General features: G+C 42.0%; 3 protein-coding genes across 4 annotated transcripts; 1 reads left to right on the top strand and 2 right to left on the bottom strand.

Moving 5' to 3' along the window:
• Positions 1–348: 348 nt before the first annotated feature.
• On the bottom strand, positions 349–4535 carry ubxn10 (UBX domain protein 10). The gene is made up of 2 exons (XM_061258964.1): positions 4408–4535; positions 349–1506 (listed from the first exon to the last, which is right to left on the bottom strand). Exon 2 carries the CDS (start codon positions 1405–1407, stop codon positions 589–591), a length of 819 nt encoding a protein of 272 aa, XP_061114948.1. The 5' UTR covers positions 1408–1506; positions 4408–4535; the 3' UTR covers positions 349–588.
• Positions 4536–4814: 279 nt separating this feature from the next.
• cptp (ceramide-1-phosphate transfer protein) lies at positions 4815–7684 on the bottom strand. The gene is made up of 2 exons (XM_061257318.1): positions 7251–7684; positions 4815–6712 (listed from the first exon to the last, which is right to left on the bottom strand). The coding sequence occupies exons 1-2, from the start codon at positions 7382–7384 to the stop codon at positions 6190–6192; spliced, it is 657 nt and encodes a 218-aa protein (XP_061113302.1). The 5' UTR covers positions 7385–7684; the 3' UTR covers positions 4815–6189.
• Positions 7439–20927, top strand: ints11 (integrator complex subunit 11). 2 transcript variants are annotated; one of them, XM_061257314.1, is made up of 17 exons: positions 7439–7659; positions 8357–8454; positions 8628–8701; positions 8785–9013; positions 9456–9554; positions 9677–9711; positions 9850–9988; positions 10957–11021; positions 11668–11857; positions 12632–12715; positions 14141–14230; positions 14438–14600; positions 14984–15094; positions 16437–16498; positions 17401–17543; positions 19056–19185; positions 20756–20927. In XM_061257314.1, the coding sequence occupies exons 2-17, from the start codon at positions 8416–8418 to the stop codon at positions 20819–20821; spliced, it is 1719 nt and encodes a 572-aa protein (XP_061113298.1). In that variant the 5' UTR covers positions 7439–7659; positions 8357–8415; the 3' UTR covers positions 20822–20927. The 2 variants fall into 2 exon arrangements, with proteins under 2 accessions (XP_061113298.1, XP_061113297.1); XM_061257313.1 differs by lacking the exon at positions 7439–7659 and adding an exon at positions 7774–8234.
• Positions 20928–20952: the final 25 nt, after the last annotated feature.

The following is a 20952-nucleotide window of genomic DNA, read 5'->3' on the forward strand; positions in this document are numbered from 1 at the left end:
AAATTGGGTTTGTATATTTTGAGTTTTTATCAAAGGTATATTTTTCAATTAGCAATTTATAACTTTTTGAACAACCATAACATGTTCTAGTGAATAACAAGAATGTCACAAACAGAACCTGTTTAATTGATTCAAAACCCGACTAACCTGGAATATTAAAACACAGGAAAACCTGGTATATTCATTTGTAATTCCAAATAGACATAAGGAAAACATTCATACAGTATGATGCACTAAAACTTACACATAACCTTAAATTGACCTTTTTAAATGTAAATTTCTCTTGAACATTCTTCATTACAATATGTTTATTATTATATTGAACAGCTGTATTTGACCTCTGATTCTATCAATGAGTAGCAAGTGTTTTTAAAAATTTGACATGATCTCATACAGTGAATTACTCAAAATTACCTGGCATATCTGGTTTCATTACACAAATATAGAAAAGATCAAAACCTGATCATGTTGCAGAGCTGACACTGACATCAAACAAGATGCAATATTCCCATACAAAAAAAAAAGGTGTAAACTGTCCGTTGCATTTCTGAGAGCGACCGGAGCGTTTCTGCGCGTCGGCATCTGGGCTCATGTGGAGTCGGTGCCGGCCTCGTCCTCTCTGGAGATGCAGAGCACGGAGCGGTTGTGGATGCCGCACTGGGCGAGAGTCATGGTCAGGTCCACGAAGCTCCTCCGCGGCACCTCCATGGTCTGAACCACGCTGCGCTCGTACCGCGTGCTGTAGGTGTCCTCCGCGGCGGCCAGTACCGTGTGCAGGGTGTCCGTGGGGAGGAAGTGCCGCTGGAACCTCTTCCCGCTCGGAGAGCGCACGGCCAGCAGGAGGCTCAGCTGGTCGGCCAAGGGGGCTGTCCTGAAGCTCTCCGCCTCCGCGTCCCCGGCCTCCGCGCTCGTCTCGGCCCTCGAGTCCAGCGGCCCCGGGGTCCCGCGACCGAGCGCCTCGCGCAAGCCGCCCATCTCCGGGTTGCTCCTGGAGGCGGACTGCGCGTGGAACAAGGAGAGCTGCTGCCCCCGGTGGCCGCGGCGGGAACTGACCACCAGGTCGTCGGAGAGGCTGAGCTTGGAGGTCTTCTCCTCCAGGCCCCGAAAGGGCTCCGGGGCCCCAGGGCCCTTGCGCTCGATGGAGGGGAGCACCCTGTACCTGTTGAGGCTGAGGGCGGGCAGGGCCGGGGCTTCCTGCAGGAGCTGGGCGGCTTCCTGGGCGCTGACGGCGCTGCTCTGCCTCAGGAAGGCGTGGGCGCGGGCGGGCCGGGCCGATCGGGCAGCTCGCTCAGATGGGGGCCGGGGAGTCACGGGGGGGTCGCGGTAGGCGCTGCTGTCGGCGCTTTTGGTGTGGTTCAGTGCAGGTCTGCTGCGCCCTTTAGAGGACTTTGGCCTGGTCACGTGCATTCCTTACGGGGCGTTTCACCACGGAGAGGGCGGCAGTCTGGCGTGACTGAGCTCAGTATGGGGCCGTGCAGCAAACAAGGCATCCGCCATCTTATTCTCCTAAATATGAGGAGAGAGAGGAGTGGCTCATTACTCAAAAAAAGCTACTTCACAAAATAAAGAGAACTCAAATCTGAAAATGAGTCCTAACAGCTAAGCTATTCCATATACAGCCCCCTCCAAAAGTATTGGAACAGCGAGGCCAATTCCTTTGTTTTTGTAATACACTGAATACAGTACAGTGCAAAAGTCTTAGGCCAAAGCCGCTGAAATAAAAAAAAAGACATATAAAGAGCAGTGAAAAGTTGCTGAATCAAATCAATATTTGTTGCGAGCACCCTTCACCTTTAAAATTGCATCAGTTCTCTAAACTGCCCTGCAGTTTTATAATAAAATCAGCTAACTGGTAGGTTGTTACAAACATATTGGAGAGCCACAGTTCTTCTGAAGACTTTGGCTGTCTTGCTTGCTTCTGGCTATCCAGGTAATCCCAGACAGCCTCAAACAAGTTTTTATCAGAAAAGTGGAATATTACTTAATGTTATTATATTTAAACAAAATGCAAAACTTTAACTGTTAAATTTAGTTTGAATAAAAATATTTGGAAAATAAAAAGAATGTTTGGAAATCTCATATTTGCTCTTTTCTGCTGACACACTCATGCAGAAAACCAAAAAAGACATATCTATATATGTCTTTTATATATATATATATATATACAATCTAGGGCGCCTAAGACTTCTGCACAATAGTGTACATTTGGGGTTGAGATTTAAAAAATGGACATGAGACGAGTTCAGAATTTCAGCTTTTATTTTCTGGTATTTACACCTACATGTGTTAAACTACTTTGAACATAGGAACCAGGAAATAAAAGCTTCATTTTGTATCTGTCATCTCATGTACATCTTTTGACCTCAAATGCTTACCTACTTTTTAAACCGCTTTATACTTTCTTATATCAATATCTATATCTTATATCTTTGCAGACTTCAAGCAGTTATTGCATGCAATGGATATGCGACCAAATATGAAAAAATATTACTTTATTCTACATTTAAACTGACCAATATTTTTGATGCCTGAAGATTCGGGGGGATATTCAAATTAAAGCTCACAGTCTTCACTTCAACATCATTCAATGTCATTGCATCCTTTCAAACTCAAAGTGCTAGAGAACAGAACCAAAATGTTTTTTTAAATGTGTCCCTGTCCAACGGACAGTTTATGGTGCTCATTAAAAACCAATCTCCTACAATCATTAAGTCATTTCATAAGAGTACTAGGAGGTGGGAATGAGGCAGTGGCCTCTTTCAGCCAGATAATGCGCCCTACCATGCTGCACAAATTGATCTGGAATGGTCTGAGGAACATGGTGAAGAGTTCAAGGTGTTGCCCTGGCCTCCAAATTCGCCAGATCAATCCAATTCGATTGCTGTGGGATCTGCTGCCAACATACAGTATTGGTGCCATATTGGTGCCTATGGGTTTAGAGCTGATTTGGACAGCATATTACGCAGGTTGTCATAATGTCTTGGCTCATGAGTGTATAAACATGAAATAAATCATACATCTTAACCAAGGACAAAAATGTCTGGACTATCCTTTTTACGCAATTGTACAGCAATTGTATAGCAAGTGAAAAGTTCAGCCGTTGACTAATTGTTGAGCATTTATTGCAATATGTATGCTACTGACAAATGCCTCTGTTGTTAATAAAGTATATGGCTATTTATTCCCTTTAATTTAAAGGATGCCCCAAAATAGTCACTTGAAATGGCTGCATGTTGTTATCGCATGCTTTGAACCAGGTGAATATTGTTGCGTTGTCTAATATTTTCTCTCTCCAGCTGGTACCCTATGTCGTGAGCTTCGTAATCTTAGCTGCTCCCACACAACCGCACCCCGTACATCCACAGTCGTCAGTGAATCCTTTGGATTGTACAGGCTTTACTTGTAATTGCGATTGCAGGTGGGGTTGGAGCAGTTTGTTTCACCTATGCAGCCTTTACCTGGTAGTTAGTTGCTTGTGATTTTGTCTTATTCACCTGCGCGTATATGTTCTACAAATATAATACAAAAACAATCATTTTCTTTTTTTAAAGAAAACTACATAAATCATTGCCAACAAGATAATAATGAACAATAAACCAAATTTTCTTCGTGTCATGTGCTGAAATAAAATAATACATTAATCCAGTTTTTAAGTACACGAATAACATTGTAATACGCATAAGCATGTCATGCCCTGTTTGCCACACTTGGCAACTACCAAGTCTAGCGCGCAATTCAAACATCAACTTGCCTTTTGAGCCAAGAATACAGTATAACGTTACATAATCCTTACATAATCGCGTCAATTGCGCATGCAGATAGTGTATTGCAATGATTTTATATTCAGCTAGCCTGTTGGAACTTTGGCGTATTTTCGTACCGGGCAAATATTATATGTGTAACATATCGGTGTGCGTTAACTTACAGTACTGAAGCGTGCTAATATGTCGCTAACGTTACTGTATAGCCTACGTTAGCTGTGCCCGCAGTAGAAATAGACAATTATAATGAACGATAATTTGATAGGTGGAACCATTCAATCGCATACGTCCCCCTAGCTGGCTAACTATCATTGCAAAAGCATTGGAAGGTGTATTCTGGGATAAACCATCATGATCTAGATCGTAGGCAGGTTAATTTGTTGCACACAAAACAAAAATTGTTGCCGTTACATGAGCTAAGGTTGTTTTGAAAGAAAGCTGTAGCCCAGTTCGCAGCAAGCAAAACCTCCAGTGATATTATTATAGACTGCAGGCTAGCGTAGCTAACGTTAGCAGCTGGCACAATTTCTCAAATAAATCGCCTCCCCATGCTAATCCTTGACCTTTAAAAAACAGATAATCTGCTACGGATCAGTACAGACTGAACGGAGGACCCATATATATACACAACTTCATTAAACTGTACCTTTCATGTCGGGTGGATTTTGGGAATCCGCATTTATGCTAATCGTGTTCATTTGTTTTGCAGTCTTGGGTAGTGGGGTGCATTTTTAGCGTCACTCAAGTTACCAACACAGCCATGTTACCTTGACAACCTGGCTTGTGCGTCAGCGTAAGGACTCTCGATCATAGGAAGCAGTATGTTGAAGCGTTCATTAAAAACTGTATATTTTTCGGTTGCGATGAAATTTAAGGTTACATTGAATATATAAGCTACATTGAATATGTTTTTCCCACTGTATTAATTAAACATATAGGCCAACAAGTAGGCTAGTTTGATACTAACATCAATATAGTGGGAAATAATTTATGATTACTTGATTTCCAAAAAACGAATGCAAAATACAAAAAATGAAAAAATTTACTCAAGACAACACTTAATTTTCTTTATTATCCATTCTTAATGTATAGACTGTGATGTCAGTTGAACAGCAGCAGAATTCGATCAATGAGTTCATGTCACTTTCTTGACAGCCCAAAGCTTTGGTCTAAACTGAAAAAAAAATAATAATAATAATCTAAGTGATACAAATGTACATTAAAACCTTAATAAAACTAAAAATACATTCAACTGGAGCAGCGTAATTTCAGTTATGACTGATTTTGGAATATTGAAAATCCTGCAAACTTGCAGTTCCATGAAGGATGAATTATCCATGAAGACATCTGACACAACTACTTAAAGTAGAACAACCTTGACTCAAGTATCAGGGGTCTGCACTGACACCACAGTGGATGTCCCTCCAAACTGTACAGCATTCCCCATTTGCTTAAATATAGTGTTCAGGACACAGAGCTTAAAGTTTAATTTAAAAAACAAATGTTTTCCCTTATGTTATATAGCTGCTTGTTAGCTCATAGGCAAGGCAAGAATGGGCACAAGTTCACAATTGTCTTTAACAAGGTCAGGTTTATCAGATACCTCAATACTAGCATGGTAGAACATTGGGTCTGCCTAGATTAGAACACACAATTTTGTTTCCCTTACAAACATGCAAATACATGCCGATAGCACTATACATGCTGTTCAGTGCTTAGTTTATATATCCCAATATTTGGATTTTACACCTCTGTGCAGGCTAGTGTGAAAATGGCAATCCCTGAACAGGTTAATTAAACCAGTAAACTCAGTACACTAGCTTACTACCATAAATTATAATTTGTGTTTCATAAGTAAGTCCTGGATGAAAATGGCAGTCTTCAGCATGGCACAGTCTAGTGCTGGACACCATATGTAGGACCATAATTTAAGTTGACAAATGGTTGTCAAAAAACACTAAAGAGGTGGATTGAAGAAAGTAAAAGTACAGCAGTGATCATTCTATCATTCTAAAAAACTGACAAATAGAAAAATGATAAACTAAAGGTACAATAAACAAATATGATAACCAAAAGAAGAAGCATTTCCTTAAATGTGTAACTGAAAGCAACAGGCAAAGTACACTGCACTTCAATCTGTGGCAGATGCTTTCAGTCAAAGACCATCATTTCCATCTATGGCCTTCCACCAGCAAAAAAAAATCTATTATAACACAAGAGGCTGGATAATTACTCCCATAGTTGAACTAGGTAACTATGACCAGTGAGAATGACTTAGTAGAAAAGAACAATAAATTACATAAGGCTCACTATATAATCTGTACACAAACCACATTTACCATGTGTAGCCTACATCTGTGGTAATAAAATGTATTGTGAAAGATAAAACTGATATAGTGCAACAAATATGTAATTTACAGTCACTCCTCTATGGTATATCTAGAAGGTTATGTTGGGAGTACAGGTCTTGTGTCAACTGATAAACCTCTGAAATGAGGGGCAAAGCATCTCCCAGCATGGCTACCACCTGCTCTGGAGTGCCCACGTTCATGACTTCAAAGAAAGTTGGCCGCCCTGGAAGGGCACAGAAAGCCATGCCGGCAGCCTTGCGGATTATCCAGGGGTGAAACTGGGCAAGCGACTCGTTGTAGGCTTCTGAGCACATGACGGAGGTCTTGTCGACTTCTGTGCTGGTGCGCAGGCGTTCAAGGAAGAGCTCCAGCCAGCGGAGGGCCCGGTGCAGTCTCAACAGCGTGCGACAACCAGACTCTGGGAAACTGCCCCGCTTAGTGATGTCCACTAGACCTTTGTCAAGCTCGTACTTCACCATAGATTGGACAGTTGCGTAATGTTCCCCGTTTTCCCCGTTGCGGTAGTTCACCATAATCTGAATCTTATTGACGGCGTCCTTGGAAATGAAGGAAAATACGCTCCCCAGGCTGTTCATAAACCTTTAACAAAGAGATGATTTTGGAGATCATGATGCCAACATGCTGAAAAAGGCTCGTTACTATCTGTTTTGCTCATGATACCCGGATGGAAACTCCAGCTTTGTTCCAGCCTGGTTTTAAGATAGTCCAGCGGGTTTGAAGCTGATTTGGAGATGGTCAAACCATGAGATGTTTAACGTAGCAACCATGTTGGCAAGACTATGTTAAGGACCAGAAGCTGGTTCCAGCTAGATTCCATCTTAAACTACTAACTGGAATTTCCACCAGGGTAGCCAGCGATATGCCGAAGATTAAGCAAGCTAAACTGACTGTGAAGTAGCTGTTTATTTAGTAGTTTACTGTTCTAAAGCAGGTCTGGAAAGACAATATTTTTTATCAATGCCAATAAACTATAGCTGGTATACATTTGCAGGTCTAACTCGAATGGGTTTGCTGATATTAATCTATCTTGATGTACCAGTTAAACAACAAACGGGCCTGACAAAAAGCACTGTGCATCATATTGCTATCCAGCTAACATTTATGGCTTAACAGTTACCTCACAAGTCCGCGCCATCCAGCCACATATTGGTCGATTCTGACCTCCTTGTTTTCTGTGAGACATGACTGGAAAGTGTCAAGCACTTCTCTCAAACAAAATTTCTGGTCCTCTGACATTACAGCACCAGCCATGCTTTACCGGAAGCAGGACTTTTGACAGGTGAAAAAAAAGTGTCAGCAAGCAAGTTCAGCCAGTCGGCAGTTAGGACTACCGTATTTCCTCTCGTAAAGATGGCTACAAACAAGATCAAGCCTAATTCGATTTTTAATGTTTAGATTTAGCTCAAACTATACTTTCACAAATATCATACAAGCCCGGTCACTTGCCAGTCAAGTACTTTAAAGTCCCTCTCTGAGCATTACTGTGGCGTGGCGAGCAGTTTGTGGTACTATCGGCAGATCAGCAGGTAAGTCGCCAAACAGGATGTTCGTGTTAACCCCACCCATTCTAATAGTGATTCGTTGATTTTTGTAGGTTTTCCGCCTTGCCGCCCAATGCAAAGCGCGGAGCACACCACGTGCCTGTAAAGTTTTTTGTGGATCAGCAGCGCGTCCAAAATGGCTGCGTGCTTTTATCTTGTGGCCAAGCGCAGTATTGTTACACATTAGCTAGTTACCAGTTTTATTAAAATTGCATTGTCATTGCCACAGCACACAGGAGTAGGCATTGCTTATGACAAATTTGATTATGTGATTTTTCTTTGGTAGCGGTGATTCGTGGAATTTTCGCTGAATTTACCTAGCCAGCTAGCTGGCTGGCAGGAGAAGCTAACTTTGCATTTAACAACACAGCAGAGGCTAGTTGAATGAATGCCTGATAGATGTCTTGTCTGAGTTCAAGTTCCTTGGGCTTTATAAGTTACTGGAAAAATTTGTTCTCATAATCAAAGCTGGCTTTGAGGATCAGTCATCTCACGTAGCTACGATATCGTCAAAATAATATTAAGTCTCAGGATGCCTGAGATTAAAGTAACTCCGTTGGGTAAGCTGTAAATAATGACATTACGAGTAAATGGTGCGAATATGTACGCTTGTACGTGATCAACAAAGCTGATGCATACATCTATGGTTTTAACTGAAGTCTTCAACACTGGTTTTATATAGGCGCTGGGCAAGATGTTGGTCGAAGCTGCATTTTGGTTTCCATCGGTGGAAAAAATATCATGCTGGATTGTGGAATGCACATGGGATACAATGATGACGTAAGTAAAGAGTATGAGTTAGTGCGTTCTCCGAATTACATATGCATACATTCTGATGGTAAATTACCTTTACATACCAATTCTTCCGAGTAATATGCCAATGTAATATCAAGCGTTTTAAAATAAAAGAATCTACTGCAGACATGTTTTAAATGTGCACCCCTGTCATACAGAGGCGTTTCCCAGATTTCTCCTACATCATTCAAAATGGACGTCTAACAGAATTCTTGGACTGCGTCATTATCAGGTTTGTGGTTTCCTATACAATAATATGGTTATATTCTTTTTGGGAGATTAAAACTATGTTGTTTTGCTCAATTTACCCTTTAGCCATTTCCACCTGGACCACTGTGGTGCACTACCCTACATGAGTGAGATGGTGGGCTATGATGGTCCCATTTACATGACCCATCCCACCAAAGCTATCTGCCCAATCTTACTGGAGGACTTCAGGAAGATCACTGTTGACAAGAAAGGAGAGACCAACTTCTTCACTTCACAGATGATCAAGGACTGCATGAAAAAAGTGATTCCACTGAACCTTCACCAAACAGTTCAGGTAGAGCTAACTACTGTACCTGTTTCCCTTGTTGATTTGCTTTAAACCTTTTGGTTTTCAGTATATATTTTTGGGCCTAACTTGGACATATGTCTTGTAATACAGGCATGCTGCACAGATACGTTTTCTGATATGGAAGTATTGGTCATCTTCATTAACCACATAATAAATATAGTAGCAGTCTTTATGGGCAAATCAGATGACCAGCACTGTTTAAACCCAGGAACATCCTATAAGGAAGTAGACATCCATACACTGACCACCCGGATAGTCATCAGAGATTGGTAGACCTCCTCTACTGTGACTTCCTAAATTGATCTGCTTTAAACTGGTGCATACTGGTCTGTGACTGACAGCACATAGGATCTGATGTGAAGAAACACATAATTACTGCTGTGATGAAGAGTCAATGTGATGCACTCTGATGTTACTGTTTGTTCAGGTGGATGATGAGTTGGAGATCAAGGCTTACTATGCTGGGCATGTTCTTGGGGCAGCCATGGTGCAGATCAAAGTAGGGGCAGAATCAGTGGTTTACACTGTAAGTATAACAAAGTTGGTTCCCCTAAAGGACTCTGTCTAATACCTTTTTCTTAGTGTTTGATGTGTAACTTGTGCTACGGGATACAGATTGAATCCATGCTTTTAACTTTGCTCTTGCAGGGGGATTATAATATGACACCCGATAGGCACTTGGGGTGAGCAGCATATATTTGATTTGTCTTCAATATACTGTCTGTGCCCTGTGGGGAAAGAAAATGCTGCTGGAAAATAATTTTGAGCTTCTTAGTCACCTACTTGTACTCAGCTACCCTTTTTTCCCCCTCCATTATCAGAGCGGCCTGGATTGACAAGTGTCGTCCGGACATCCTGATCACGGAGTCGACCTACGCCACCACCATTCGGGACTCCAAGCGCTGCCGGGAGAGGGACTTTCTGAAGAAGGTGCATGAGACGGTGGAGAGGGGAGGGAAGGTGAGGACCACAGGCCACTTTCCTTTGGGTACAGTCCAATTGGGCTTAAACCCTTTAAAGTCGAGCTGAAATCAAAATTCCCTTTTCCTCCATTTACTAAATTCTTCATTACCATACAAGCACTCTTCAGGAATATATTCCAAAAGAAAATGAAATTGTAACACTTGTGTATTTTGTACAAGATTTTTTAATTTTTCCAAGATTTGTTATCCTGTACCAGCAGCCCTGTATTCTGATTGAATGTCTGTCAACTTCCTATTCCCCTCCAGTCAGTATCCATAAGAAGATGTTTGCATGGTTTTAAGTACCAACCACAATATCTATGCAGTTTACATGCCCATTTTCCAGTGCCCGCTGTTTTTGTGACTTTGTCTTTAAGCCTCATTGATATCAATGAACCTCTGTTCTGATCGGCTGGCTAGATCCAACAGACTGAGTGGCATCTGTGTCGTGCGCTTGTATTTATTTGGGGAGTGTGCATTTTGATACTTTCATAGTGTTTTTATAATACCTTCAACTCCTTTCTAATTGAAATAAAAGCAGAATAATTAGCCGTATACCACATTACATAAAATTAAAGCTTTAGTTTATCGGACTGACTAAAATCCCTGTGAACATGGGATGCTTTGCGTTCAGTCACTGCTGAATCAAGAACTACACAGTATATCGGTTGAAGAGTCTGATAGTCTACAGTGCATATTCTTGTAATGATACCTACTTTACTTTTTGAAAGAAATACAATGGATTTCTGATTTATCCTGGGCCAGCTCAATGAAATGCTCAGAACTTCTCTGAATTGTGAAATGACTGTTAACTCATTATGTTGTTTTTCTGTGTGACTTGCAGCTTGTCTACCTTCTTATCAGTGATAGCATCTGAGCTTGTATTTGCATTATGGCTAATGGCTTTATTCACATATGGTCTGTGTGTAACTGCCACCGTCACAGACTTTGCTTTCCTTTTCGCAGGTTCTCATTCCAGTCTTTGCTTTGGGAAGAGCTCAGGAACTCTGCATTCTCCTGGAGACATTCTGGTAAGCAGTAGCATGACTAGTTTGACTTGGCTGGACACTTCCTTGTTTAGAACACAGTCCTGCAGGTGACATCTGATTAGATATGTATCTGCCGGCCAGTCAGGATGTCAGGTCAGCATCGCACTGTCATGGTTGGAAATATCAACTGCAAGTAAGACCTCATTCCTTACCTTATTTTAGCACTACTTGTGCACAGTTGCCTCTAGATAATATGAATGAATATACATTTAAATGTAACAACCACAGTAGTTTCCATCTTTCTGTTGGGACTTATTTGCAGGTATTGCCCTACTGGCTACTTGTTACATGTCTCTTCATGTTTCGAATATTGTTCTGGGAATAAGCATGTTGCCTTGAGTAGTCTGAAGTCTATTGAGTCTATTGAGATTCATATAATTTTGATTCTGAATCAACTTTCTGAAAAAAAAGTATGCACAAGGGATGTAACCAAGGGGTTCTGGTTTGAGCCTTCCCCCACCAGGGTCCTCCAAGCAAACTTATTTGAATGAGAAATCGTATTTCAAATTTCTTCTATATTTTGTGTGTATGTATGACACAGCTTGTGTAAATAAATTGTAGTCAGTTTCTTTAATTGCTGCCAATTTAATTGCTTTAATTTGCAGCATGTCCTGTTTTGTCCCCACAGGGAGCGGATGAATCTTAAAGCACCCATCTACTTCTCCACTGGTCTCACAGAGAAAGCCAACCACTACTACAAGTTATTCATTACCTGGACCAATCAGAAGATCCGCAAGACCTTTGTGCAGCGCAACATGTTTGAGTTCAAGCACATCAAGGCCTTTGACCGCTCCTATGCAGACAATCCTGGACCAATGGTGAGTGCTGTGGACTAAATGTGAGGCTTGTGTACCTGACTTCTGTCTCTCCACTGTGTGTCTGGAGAAAAAAGTGAAGTTCAGAACCTGCCCAATATCTTTGAACCAATCCCATATCAGTGTTGAAGGTCTCAGGTGAACGTGGAGATTAAAATTGACAATTCAAATCTAAATTATGAAACGTCACATTTCCTCAGACTGCCCTCTTAGAATCTGACCATCTGCCTAGTGCCTATCGCTGCTGCAGTAATTGCAGTTCCCAGATGGTAGGGCAGGTGTCTGTCTTGAGATCTCTCCAAGTCTGACTGTTAGGACTTGGACAGGACTGAATAAAAGTGTCTGTTCTTTCTGGTCTATTTTTAAAAATCAGTAGATGAAACATTCAGTTTTGGATTTGAATCTACTACAAACAAATAACTATTTACATAAATTAGTTAAAACCCTAACAGCACAGTATTCACCATAATACTGTCTCAACACTCACGCATGACTGAAAGTTGTATTTTTATTCACTTTCTGTTCTATAACACAGCCATTTATTTACATATATTGATCAGCATTTCGATTTTCACATTCATGTAAATGTTATGCTATTGAGATGATTTTCATTTTATTTGTTAAAATTGAAAACAACTAGCTAATGTTACCAAGCAAAGCAGGTTACTGACGTTATGCTAACATTAGCTCATGGTTTATTGTTAAGCCGTGGTTCAGTTAACAGTAGTTTCTGATGTGTGTGTGTGTGTGTGTGTGTGTGTCTGTGTGTATTCCCAGGTGGTGTTTGCTACCCCAGGAATGCTACATGCTGGACAGTCTTTACAAATATTCAAGAAATGGGCTGGCAATGAGAAAAACATGGTGAGTTATCTGCGGAAATCTAATTGGCAGTCTGTGTACCCCCTCTGCACTGTATGTTCCTTGGCCAGGAAGAGCAGGCATTTAGCTTTTCACGCAATTCTAAAGAAAAATAAATGCGATCTGCTGGGTGTCTCATGCTGTTTAGTGTCGCAGTGCGTAGATGTGCGTCATGGCCTCATATGGAATTCAGACCGTGCTGTGCCGATGGTGGCTGGCAGCCCTGCAGGGCTAGATGTAGAGTTGTCCAGAGAGAGAGGGCTTCAGTCAAAGGCTTGGTCAAGGGGGGTGATGATATGCCATCACTCAGCAGTCACCTCCACTGGTCAATGGGTTTGAAACGGAAGCTGTCCTTGACATCATGTATCTCGGGGGACAGCTCATGCTTGACTGTACTCTCCCTATTCAAAACCAGAGTGCAAAAAAAAAAAAAGATTTTGGGCCATTCCAAATTGGACGAACAATGAGGACAAGCATTGAAAACGTCTAAATACATGTAAAACATTTTTACTAGTTATTGCAAGTCAAATTCAGCAAAATGTAAGTTGGCTACATCTCTGTTGTCACTATTTTGCATGTCTCATGCCTGTATAACAGACTCTGTCGCTGTGTGAAAATAATTGGTACTGAAACGGCTCTGTTGAATTTCAGTAACTGGGGTCAAGCCCTGTTTGAGGTCTAGCAGTATCTTCAAATCAATTGAAACCTTCAAATAGGGAAGCCTTGGTTCTGTAATTGGTTCTCCTCACTACACACCCTGCCGGAGTGCAGTTGTGAGCCGGATGGAAAATAAAATGTGAACCCATTAGGACCCCTCTCGCTGTTCAGGCGAAAATTTGCAGTAGGAGCTCTCTTTAGAGGATAAGAGATGCGACCTGTGCAAGTGACTCTGGATAAGAAGGCAGAATGCAAACGAGTGTATTAATTAGTGCTACTGAGTGCACTGTCGTCGCACCTGAGTTGAGTTTCTCATGTCCGGTAATGCAGCTGAGCATCCCACTTCATTATTTGAGGAACACCTCTCCAGTGTCAGCTAATTTTCGCATTGGTCAACGAGACCACTATATCTGACCATATCTGTACCTCTAGCACTTGTGCATGTCATCTTGACCCCATACCCACGACACTCGTTAAATCCTGCCTTCCCACACTCTCGTCTCTACTGGTCCAGATTGTCAACTGTCCCTGAACTTTGGCAGTGTACCTCACAACCTCAAGGTAGCAGCAGTCACGACTTTGGCACTGATCCATAAAATCTCAATAACTTCTGCCCAAATCTTCCCTTCCTGGCGAAAGTGCTTGAGCGTTACTCAGTCACCAATGATGTTCTCTGTGCAGCTGACTCTGGCCTGATGACTCATAGCATACATGCTGCTGACTCTGGCATACATGTCCCAATGTTTCCCTTTTTGTTGTCTTTTACATCAGCTTATCATGCCAGGCTACTGCGTGCAAGGCACGGTGGGATACAAGATTCTGAATGGTCAGAAGAAGCTGGAGATGGAGGGAAGGACTACGGTAAGGCTGTTGGGTTGTGGGTTGACCACCGCGTGGCTTAAGTGGCTGATGGCTGACCTAATTTCCTCTTTTAAATTTCTTAAAACAAACACACACAGTGAAGCACCTGTTCAGTAAAATGTTTGAGTTTTCCACCTGCAGAAAAAATTTAAATTAAAAATAAATGCCCACAGTGCCTTGTTTGACCTCTGACCTGACTCCACACAGCTGGAGGTGAAGCTGCAGGTGGAGTACATGTCTTTCAGCGCCCACGCCGACGCCAAGGGCATCATGCAGCTCATCCGCATGGCGGAGCCGCGAAACGTGCTGCTGGTGCACGGTGAGGCCAAGAAGATGGAGTTTCTGAAGGACAAGATCGAGCAGGAGTTCAGTGAGTGAAGTGCGCAAGCTCGAGCGTCTTCCTCAGATCATTTCATGTCTGCCAAAGGACAAAAATGTAAATGTAAATTTCATTTCCCTTCCTGGAAAGATTGCCTTATGGTAGGGTTATGCCAATTCAGTAGAAACCACTAGGTTCGCCATAGTCAAACAGGCTGGGTGGGCAAATGATAAAACAGTATTGTCTTGTAACCTGTCATAAGATGGTTGAACGGACCAAATTAAATTTTGAGTGATATCATAATCAGTGGGTGGTGTGGCAGTGAGCAGACTGAATTTAATGGAATGGACCTCAGGTCTTGTGGTGCATGTCCAATGGCTGTTTGAAGGCCTGGTCAGGCTGGTGGGTTAGCCCTTTCACCCTCTGTTTGGCAGGCCTGAGCTGCTTCATGCCAGCCAATGGAGAGACGGCAACCGTGACGACCAACCCCTGCGTGCCTGTGGACATCTCCCTCAACCTCCTGAAAAGGGAGGCAGCCCTCGGAGGTAACCTTCAAACCCCTGCAGTAGGAGCTGATGGGCTTATGGAACCCCCCACTGTCTTCACAGTCCTGAATTCCTGTACCTTTTTCAGATTTTTCCTGATTACATTACATTACATTACATCATAGGCTTTTGGCAGATCGTCTTATCCAGAGCGACATATAATAAAGTCTATACCCATAAGCTGGGATAAGTGCGCTGAAAGACGCGAGAGGGAAGTACAGTTCCAAGTGCTAAAAGTGACCACATGAATAAAAACTTGATTAGAATAATCTGATAAAAACAAACCCACCAAGAAGCTGCGATAAAATTGTTTTGGCAAGTACGATGCACGGAATAATAAAACGAGTATACACAATCAAAATTAATCATGAAATACCCTAAGCGGTTTTTGTAAAGTACAGAGGCTCTTGATGTGTGCATGCTTATGACACACTAGTCCACTGCCTAAAGAATTCAGCATTTCTTGACTAGCAAGGAAAAATGTAAAACCTGAGAATGTATGAAAAACAGAATCCTTGCATAAAACTGAAAAACTGACCACAGGAGGGCGATATGTGATCTTTTCCAGCAGACCCAAACACCTTTGTCCCTGCTCAGCCAAACCCACTGCGCGTAACATCAACTGCGGCAGCGTTGACCTATATTAGATCTGCCGCTGCATGTCTCGTGCATCATCTGAAACTTTAGTGTTACTAGCTGTTCTGGTATATCTTTAGTTTAGTTTAGTTTATTTGACAAAATTAAAATGCATGTATCACAAAGACTTGTCAAGGATAACACAAAAAAAGTCCTGGACTTCATTTCCATTGTGGAACATGAAGATCCATAGCAAGATGAGATCAGACATTAAAAGAACAACGCGGCATACAAAGATTCTTAATGGCTAGTCAGAATCGTAGGCCTGTTTTAATTGTCTAAAACCAAGTTCAACCAAAATTCAGTGGTTATGGCTCTGTTGTACAGCGCTGCTGTACATACATATTCCTTTGCACTGAATTCTCAGTTTTATTTTCCATTGTGAGGAAATAATGTGGTTATGATAATTTATAACAACATGTTCCGTTAGAGAAACCACACGCTGTGCACGAGCACTTGTGGTAACTGCCTTTAATTGTATCAGAACACGGAAGAGAACTGTAGACGGTGCAAAGTCATTCAAGTGGATAGCAATGTGTATGCTCTCATCAGAGTGTAGGTCTGTTCCATTTGATTTAAGTCAATTAAGGAAATGAATTGGAAGTTAATTAATTATTTTGGGGAGAAAAAAAAAACATCAACGGATGTTAAATATAAAAATGGGATTGAACCCTGACCCCTGAACCTGGTTTTTGTGCTCTTGCAGGGCCCTTGCCGGACCCAAAGAAACCCCGCACCATGCACGGGACCCTGATCATGAAGGACAATGTAAGCCCTAACCTATACACAGAAAACAGTACTGTCTTATGAGCTGAAAGCTGAACTGTGGGCTCAGCTGTGTGTGGGTCAGAGCGAATGTTTGTGGTAGATAGGGATTGTGGTATGATAGACAGGTGGGTGCAGTTACAGGCTGTACTTTCCTGATTTGATTTACTTTTCTCTCACTATATTTAACACCCACCACAAATTTACATGCAAGAATTTAGACTAACAAAATGACCTGATATGAACATTGCACCAAGATGTCAAGCTAAAGCATTTCCATATTCAGAAATATGCCCTGACACATGCATGCATACATACATACTTGCTTGCAAAAACAAACAAGTTAATAAATTTCAAATATAAACAAAATATTCAGGCTCCCACATTATTGTTACCCCAAACATTGATATGGCTTCATAGCTGCCGATATCCCTGCCCATCTCTGGACTGAGCAGGTTTAGGCTCTATTCACTTTCACTGTAGTGTATTATAAATTGACTATGATTTTGAAGGCAGTCACCCAGGATTTCGTTAGTGTAAGATCTGGAGTTATCTACCACTATAGAATTGCCTTCGTAGTAGAGGTAAAACCTGCTAAGAACAGCCATACCTGAGTCAGTGTAAAATGAAAAAGGTAGTTAATTGTATTGGCGAATAGTATAGACGAATAGACTCATTAATAAAGGTCCTTTGCTATAATTGTTGTCGGTTTATGTAGATATTCAGAGTGCACTATCTCTTTCCTGTTTCCCTCCATTTTTCCATCTTGTCCATCCATTCTTCTGACACTCCGTCTCTCTTTGTCTCTTCCTCTGTGTCCCCTCCCAATATCTCTATCCACCCATACCCCTGATTTTGACCCCTCTGTCCGTGTGTCCGTCCGTCCCTCTGCGGCCGCCCTGCAGACCCTGCGGCTGGTCTCCCCCGAGCAGGCCCTAAAAGAGCTGGGACTTAACGAACACCAGCTGCGCTTCACCTGCCGCCTGCAGCTTCAGGACCCCCACAGTGACACCGACACCCTCAGCCGGGTCTACACCCACCTCAAGAGGTAACACCACACACACCGACCTTCAACAACCCAACACCCTCAGCCGGGTCTATACCCACCTCTAGAGGTAACACCACACACTCCACCTTCAAATGGTAAATGGTTGGCATTTATATAGTGCCTTTATCCAAAGCGCTGTACAATTGATGCTTCTCATTCACCCATTCATACACACACTCACACACTCACACACCGACGGCGATTGGCTGCCATGCAAGGCGCCGACCAGCTCGTCAGGAGCATTTGGGGGTTAGGTGTCTTGCTCAGGGACACTTCGACACAGCCCGGGCGGGGGATTAAACCGGCAACCCTCCGACTGCCAGACGACTGCTCTTACTGCCTGAGCCATTTCGCCGTCAACAACCCTACATCTCTTGAGGTGGGTGTAGACCTGGCTGAGGGTAACAACGTTCATAAACACACTCCATCCATCATCTGTGTGATCCAGGGATATTGAATTCTCTGCTGGTTTACATACTTCCCCTCTAATCAGGGACTGGTTTATACCTGAGGCATCGGATGAGTGGGATCTCTGTCCAATCATGGACGTTATTCTGCCAGTTATTTATTGGACAGAAAAATCAGCAGTTGACCTGCGGACCAGATTTGAGCATTCCTGTGGTTGACCAGGATAGCCACTCAAGTCAAAATTAGTAATAGACCTTCTGACCATTCCAAACTCTCCAGACAAGATGGCCTCCTGGGCTCTTCAACAGTCTTCTTGGAGAAATCTGTGTAATTTTGATTGTTCTTTTATTGTTGGTGCTTGGTCTAAAATTAGAAATTTGAAGTCCTCATTTCTTTCCCCACTCTCACTTCTTTCTTCTTTTTCTGCATTGTCACTTGGGTATGTGTATTTTTTCACACCGTCACATTTAGCTGTAAAGCACTGGACTGGAGCACTGAAATAATGATTGTCTACAGCGTAAAAAGGCTTTAAAGTAAAAAGACACAAACCTGCATACTGCACTTTAAGAGTCTGATTTTTCTAAGCTGTGTGCTTGAATACTCATTATTTCCATCACAGGAAATAATGTTGCAATAAGTTGCACACAACTTTCGGTTTTGTTTTAGACGTTGGTTCTTACATGATAGGTCTAAGCTTGTTTATGAGCTTTTTTCCCTTGTGTTTTTTAAATATGAGTAATTGGTAAAAGGTTTCATAGATGAAAAAATTGTGGAATTTAATTTGGTTTCATGACATAATTGAAGAAGATATAAACTGTTTTAGTTTTTTTATGTTTTTGTGTTCAAATTATTAAAAAACATAAACATATATTATCAAAAATGTAGTCAAATTTAAATAATTTGTAAGACAATGACCGTCATGAGGCAGGGTTGATTCCTGTTTCTCACTTCTCTCAGTGTCACTTGTTCTCCCAGTTCATGTTTTGCTGGATTGTTTCAGTTCTGCTCAAGTGTGGGAGCGAAGCGGTCCTCACCGCAGTTGTAAAACCCCTCCACGTTCCCCGGGGGTCATACTTCTCTCCGTTTCCCCCCTTTTGCCGGCAGCGTTTTGAAAGGGTACACCATCCAGCACCTGCCCGATGGCACTGTCATGGTGGAGTCCATCGTCATCAAGGTCAACTCTTCCTCAGAAGACCCCAACAACAAAGTTCTGCTGCTCTCCTGGAGCTATCAGGTAAACCCTTCCGTGTAAAGTCCCCAAAAATCCCAAAGTAGGCGTCCTATCAACTTCAGAATTGTGTAGTTTCGCTTTAAGAGCGTTGCTGCAGCAAGGAGGCTGCTGGGTGCCGTTTGGTTAAGGCACCATGTTGGCGTGTGTGGATGAGCCCCACGGTCTCTTGTCTCAGATTAAATCCAGATAATGCCGGTTCCGACTGGCCAAGAGACCCATAAGGCGACACCTCGTTTGCAGTAGTGTCGCCCAGGGTCAGGGAGAGTTCAGTCAGTTAGTGGTCCCTACTTCATCATTCTCTGGCAACCTCCGCTAGTGGATCAGGTGCCTGTAGACTGCATGCCAAAGCCACATATAAGATGTGTTCCTCTCACTGAACTGTACGCAAGCATGCCTGTGGTGTGAAAAGAAGCAGGCTGGTGGTATTGATTGTTTCGGAGATCTGTGGGTCTTTTCTCAATAAGCCTGTTTAAAACTGGCAAATCCAGAGTGGTCTTTTAAAGTTAAAATGAGAAGGCAGAAGTTAGTCTCTGCTACTCCTAATGTCATCAGGTCACCACTTAAATAAATCAGGATTGGAGTGAATTCAAATCCAGTTCAGTGAATTCAGGAAATCTTGTGAAATTCAATTCATAAATAACAGCCATAATGTTAATTCATCATTTGTTTGATCATAACTGTAACTCATGACTAATAATGGAAACGGTTTGTTTTTGGAAATTCAGTCGTGCTCATAAATGGAGGTAAAATACAGATCATTTCACATTTGTTCACTGGAAAATACAAAGGTGGAAATCGGTCAACACTACAGTTGGAATAATCCCCACCACCCTAGCCCACCCACCGACCTGCCCACTGCTGTCCTTTCAGTTTCCTGCAGCACTATGCATTAGTCACAAGCGTGTGATGTTCTAAATTAAAATGGCTTCCTGTGTAGCAGGCTTGTATGGTGGGGTCTTGGGTGAAACCTCAGAGAATGTTCCTACTGTTTTTGCATTCTACTGTTAGTGTGTAAAACTGCACATGCTCTTATCACTGATAAAACACTACTTCAGCTTAGTTGCTGTACTGTACCGTATGTAATGATTGATTTATGGAAATGACTACGCATAGTATTTCAGTATTCATATGACTGGACCAGTCACTCAACCTTTCCACACATGTAATTAACCTACCCTGTATAAATAATAAAGGCTAATGAAGTTAGTCGTATTACCCTGAAGGGCTGAAAATAATTTCACTTAATGCAATGCAAAACCGAGTGAATTTGTTTTTTGTCTTCAACATTAGAAAAATAATATTTCATATTATTGGTCAAAGTATTTTCTGTTCTGATTCCAATAAAAGACATGACACGTAGAATGCACACTTGCAGCATACATACATTTACCCCAAGTAGACCGAATGACACTGGCAGTAAACCTCTTTTAAAAGACATGGGACAGATGGATGAGTTGTGTTTGTTAGACACTGCATCTACATATATGGGCATGTCCTAGTAACATAGTTTCCAAGACATGCTCAATATAAATATTTTGAGGTGTATATCAACAGTTTCAACTTCCTGTTTTAGGACGAAGAGCTGGGCAGCTTCCTGTCAACACTGCTGAGGAAAGGCCTTCCTGCCGGATTGTGCTGAAAAGCATTCCTCAAGGGCCAAGCTTATCTCTGAATTCAATATGTGGGGGTTTTTCTATGAAAATTTTATAAATAAAAGCTGTACCATTTGGTTTGTATCAGTAAAAGTGTCATACAGTACTTATCAAAAGT

This window comes from Conger conger, chromosome 10 (assembly GCF_963514075.1).
Source record: "Conger conger chromosome 10, fConCon1.1, whole genome shotgun sequence".
Lineage (NCBI taxonomy): Eukaryota > Metazoa > Chordata > Actinopteri > Anguilliformes > Congridae > Conger > Conger conger.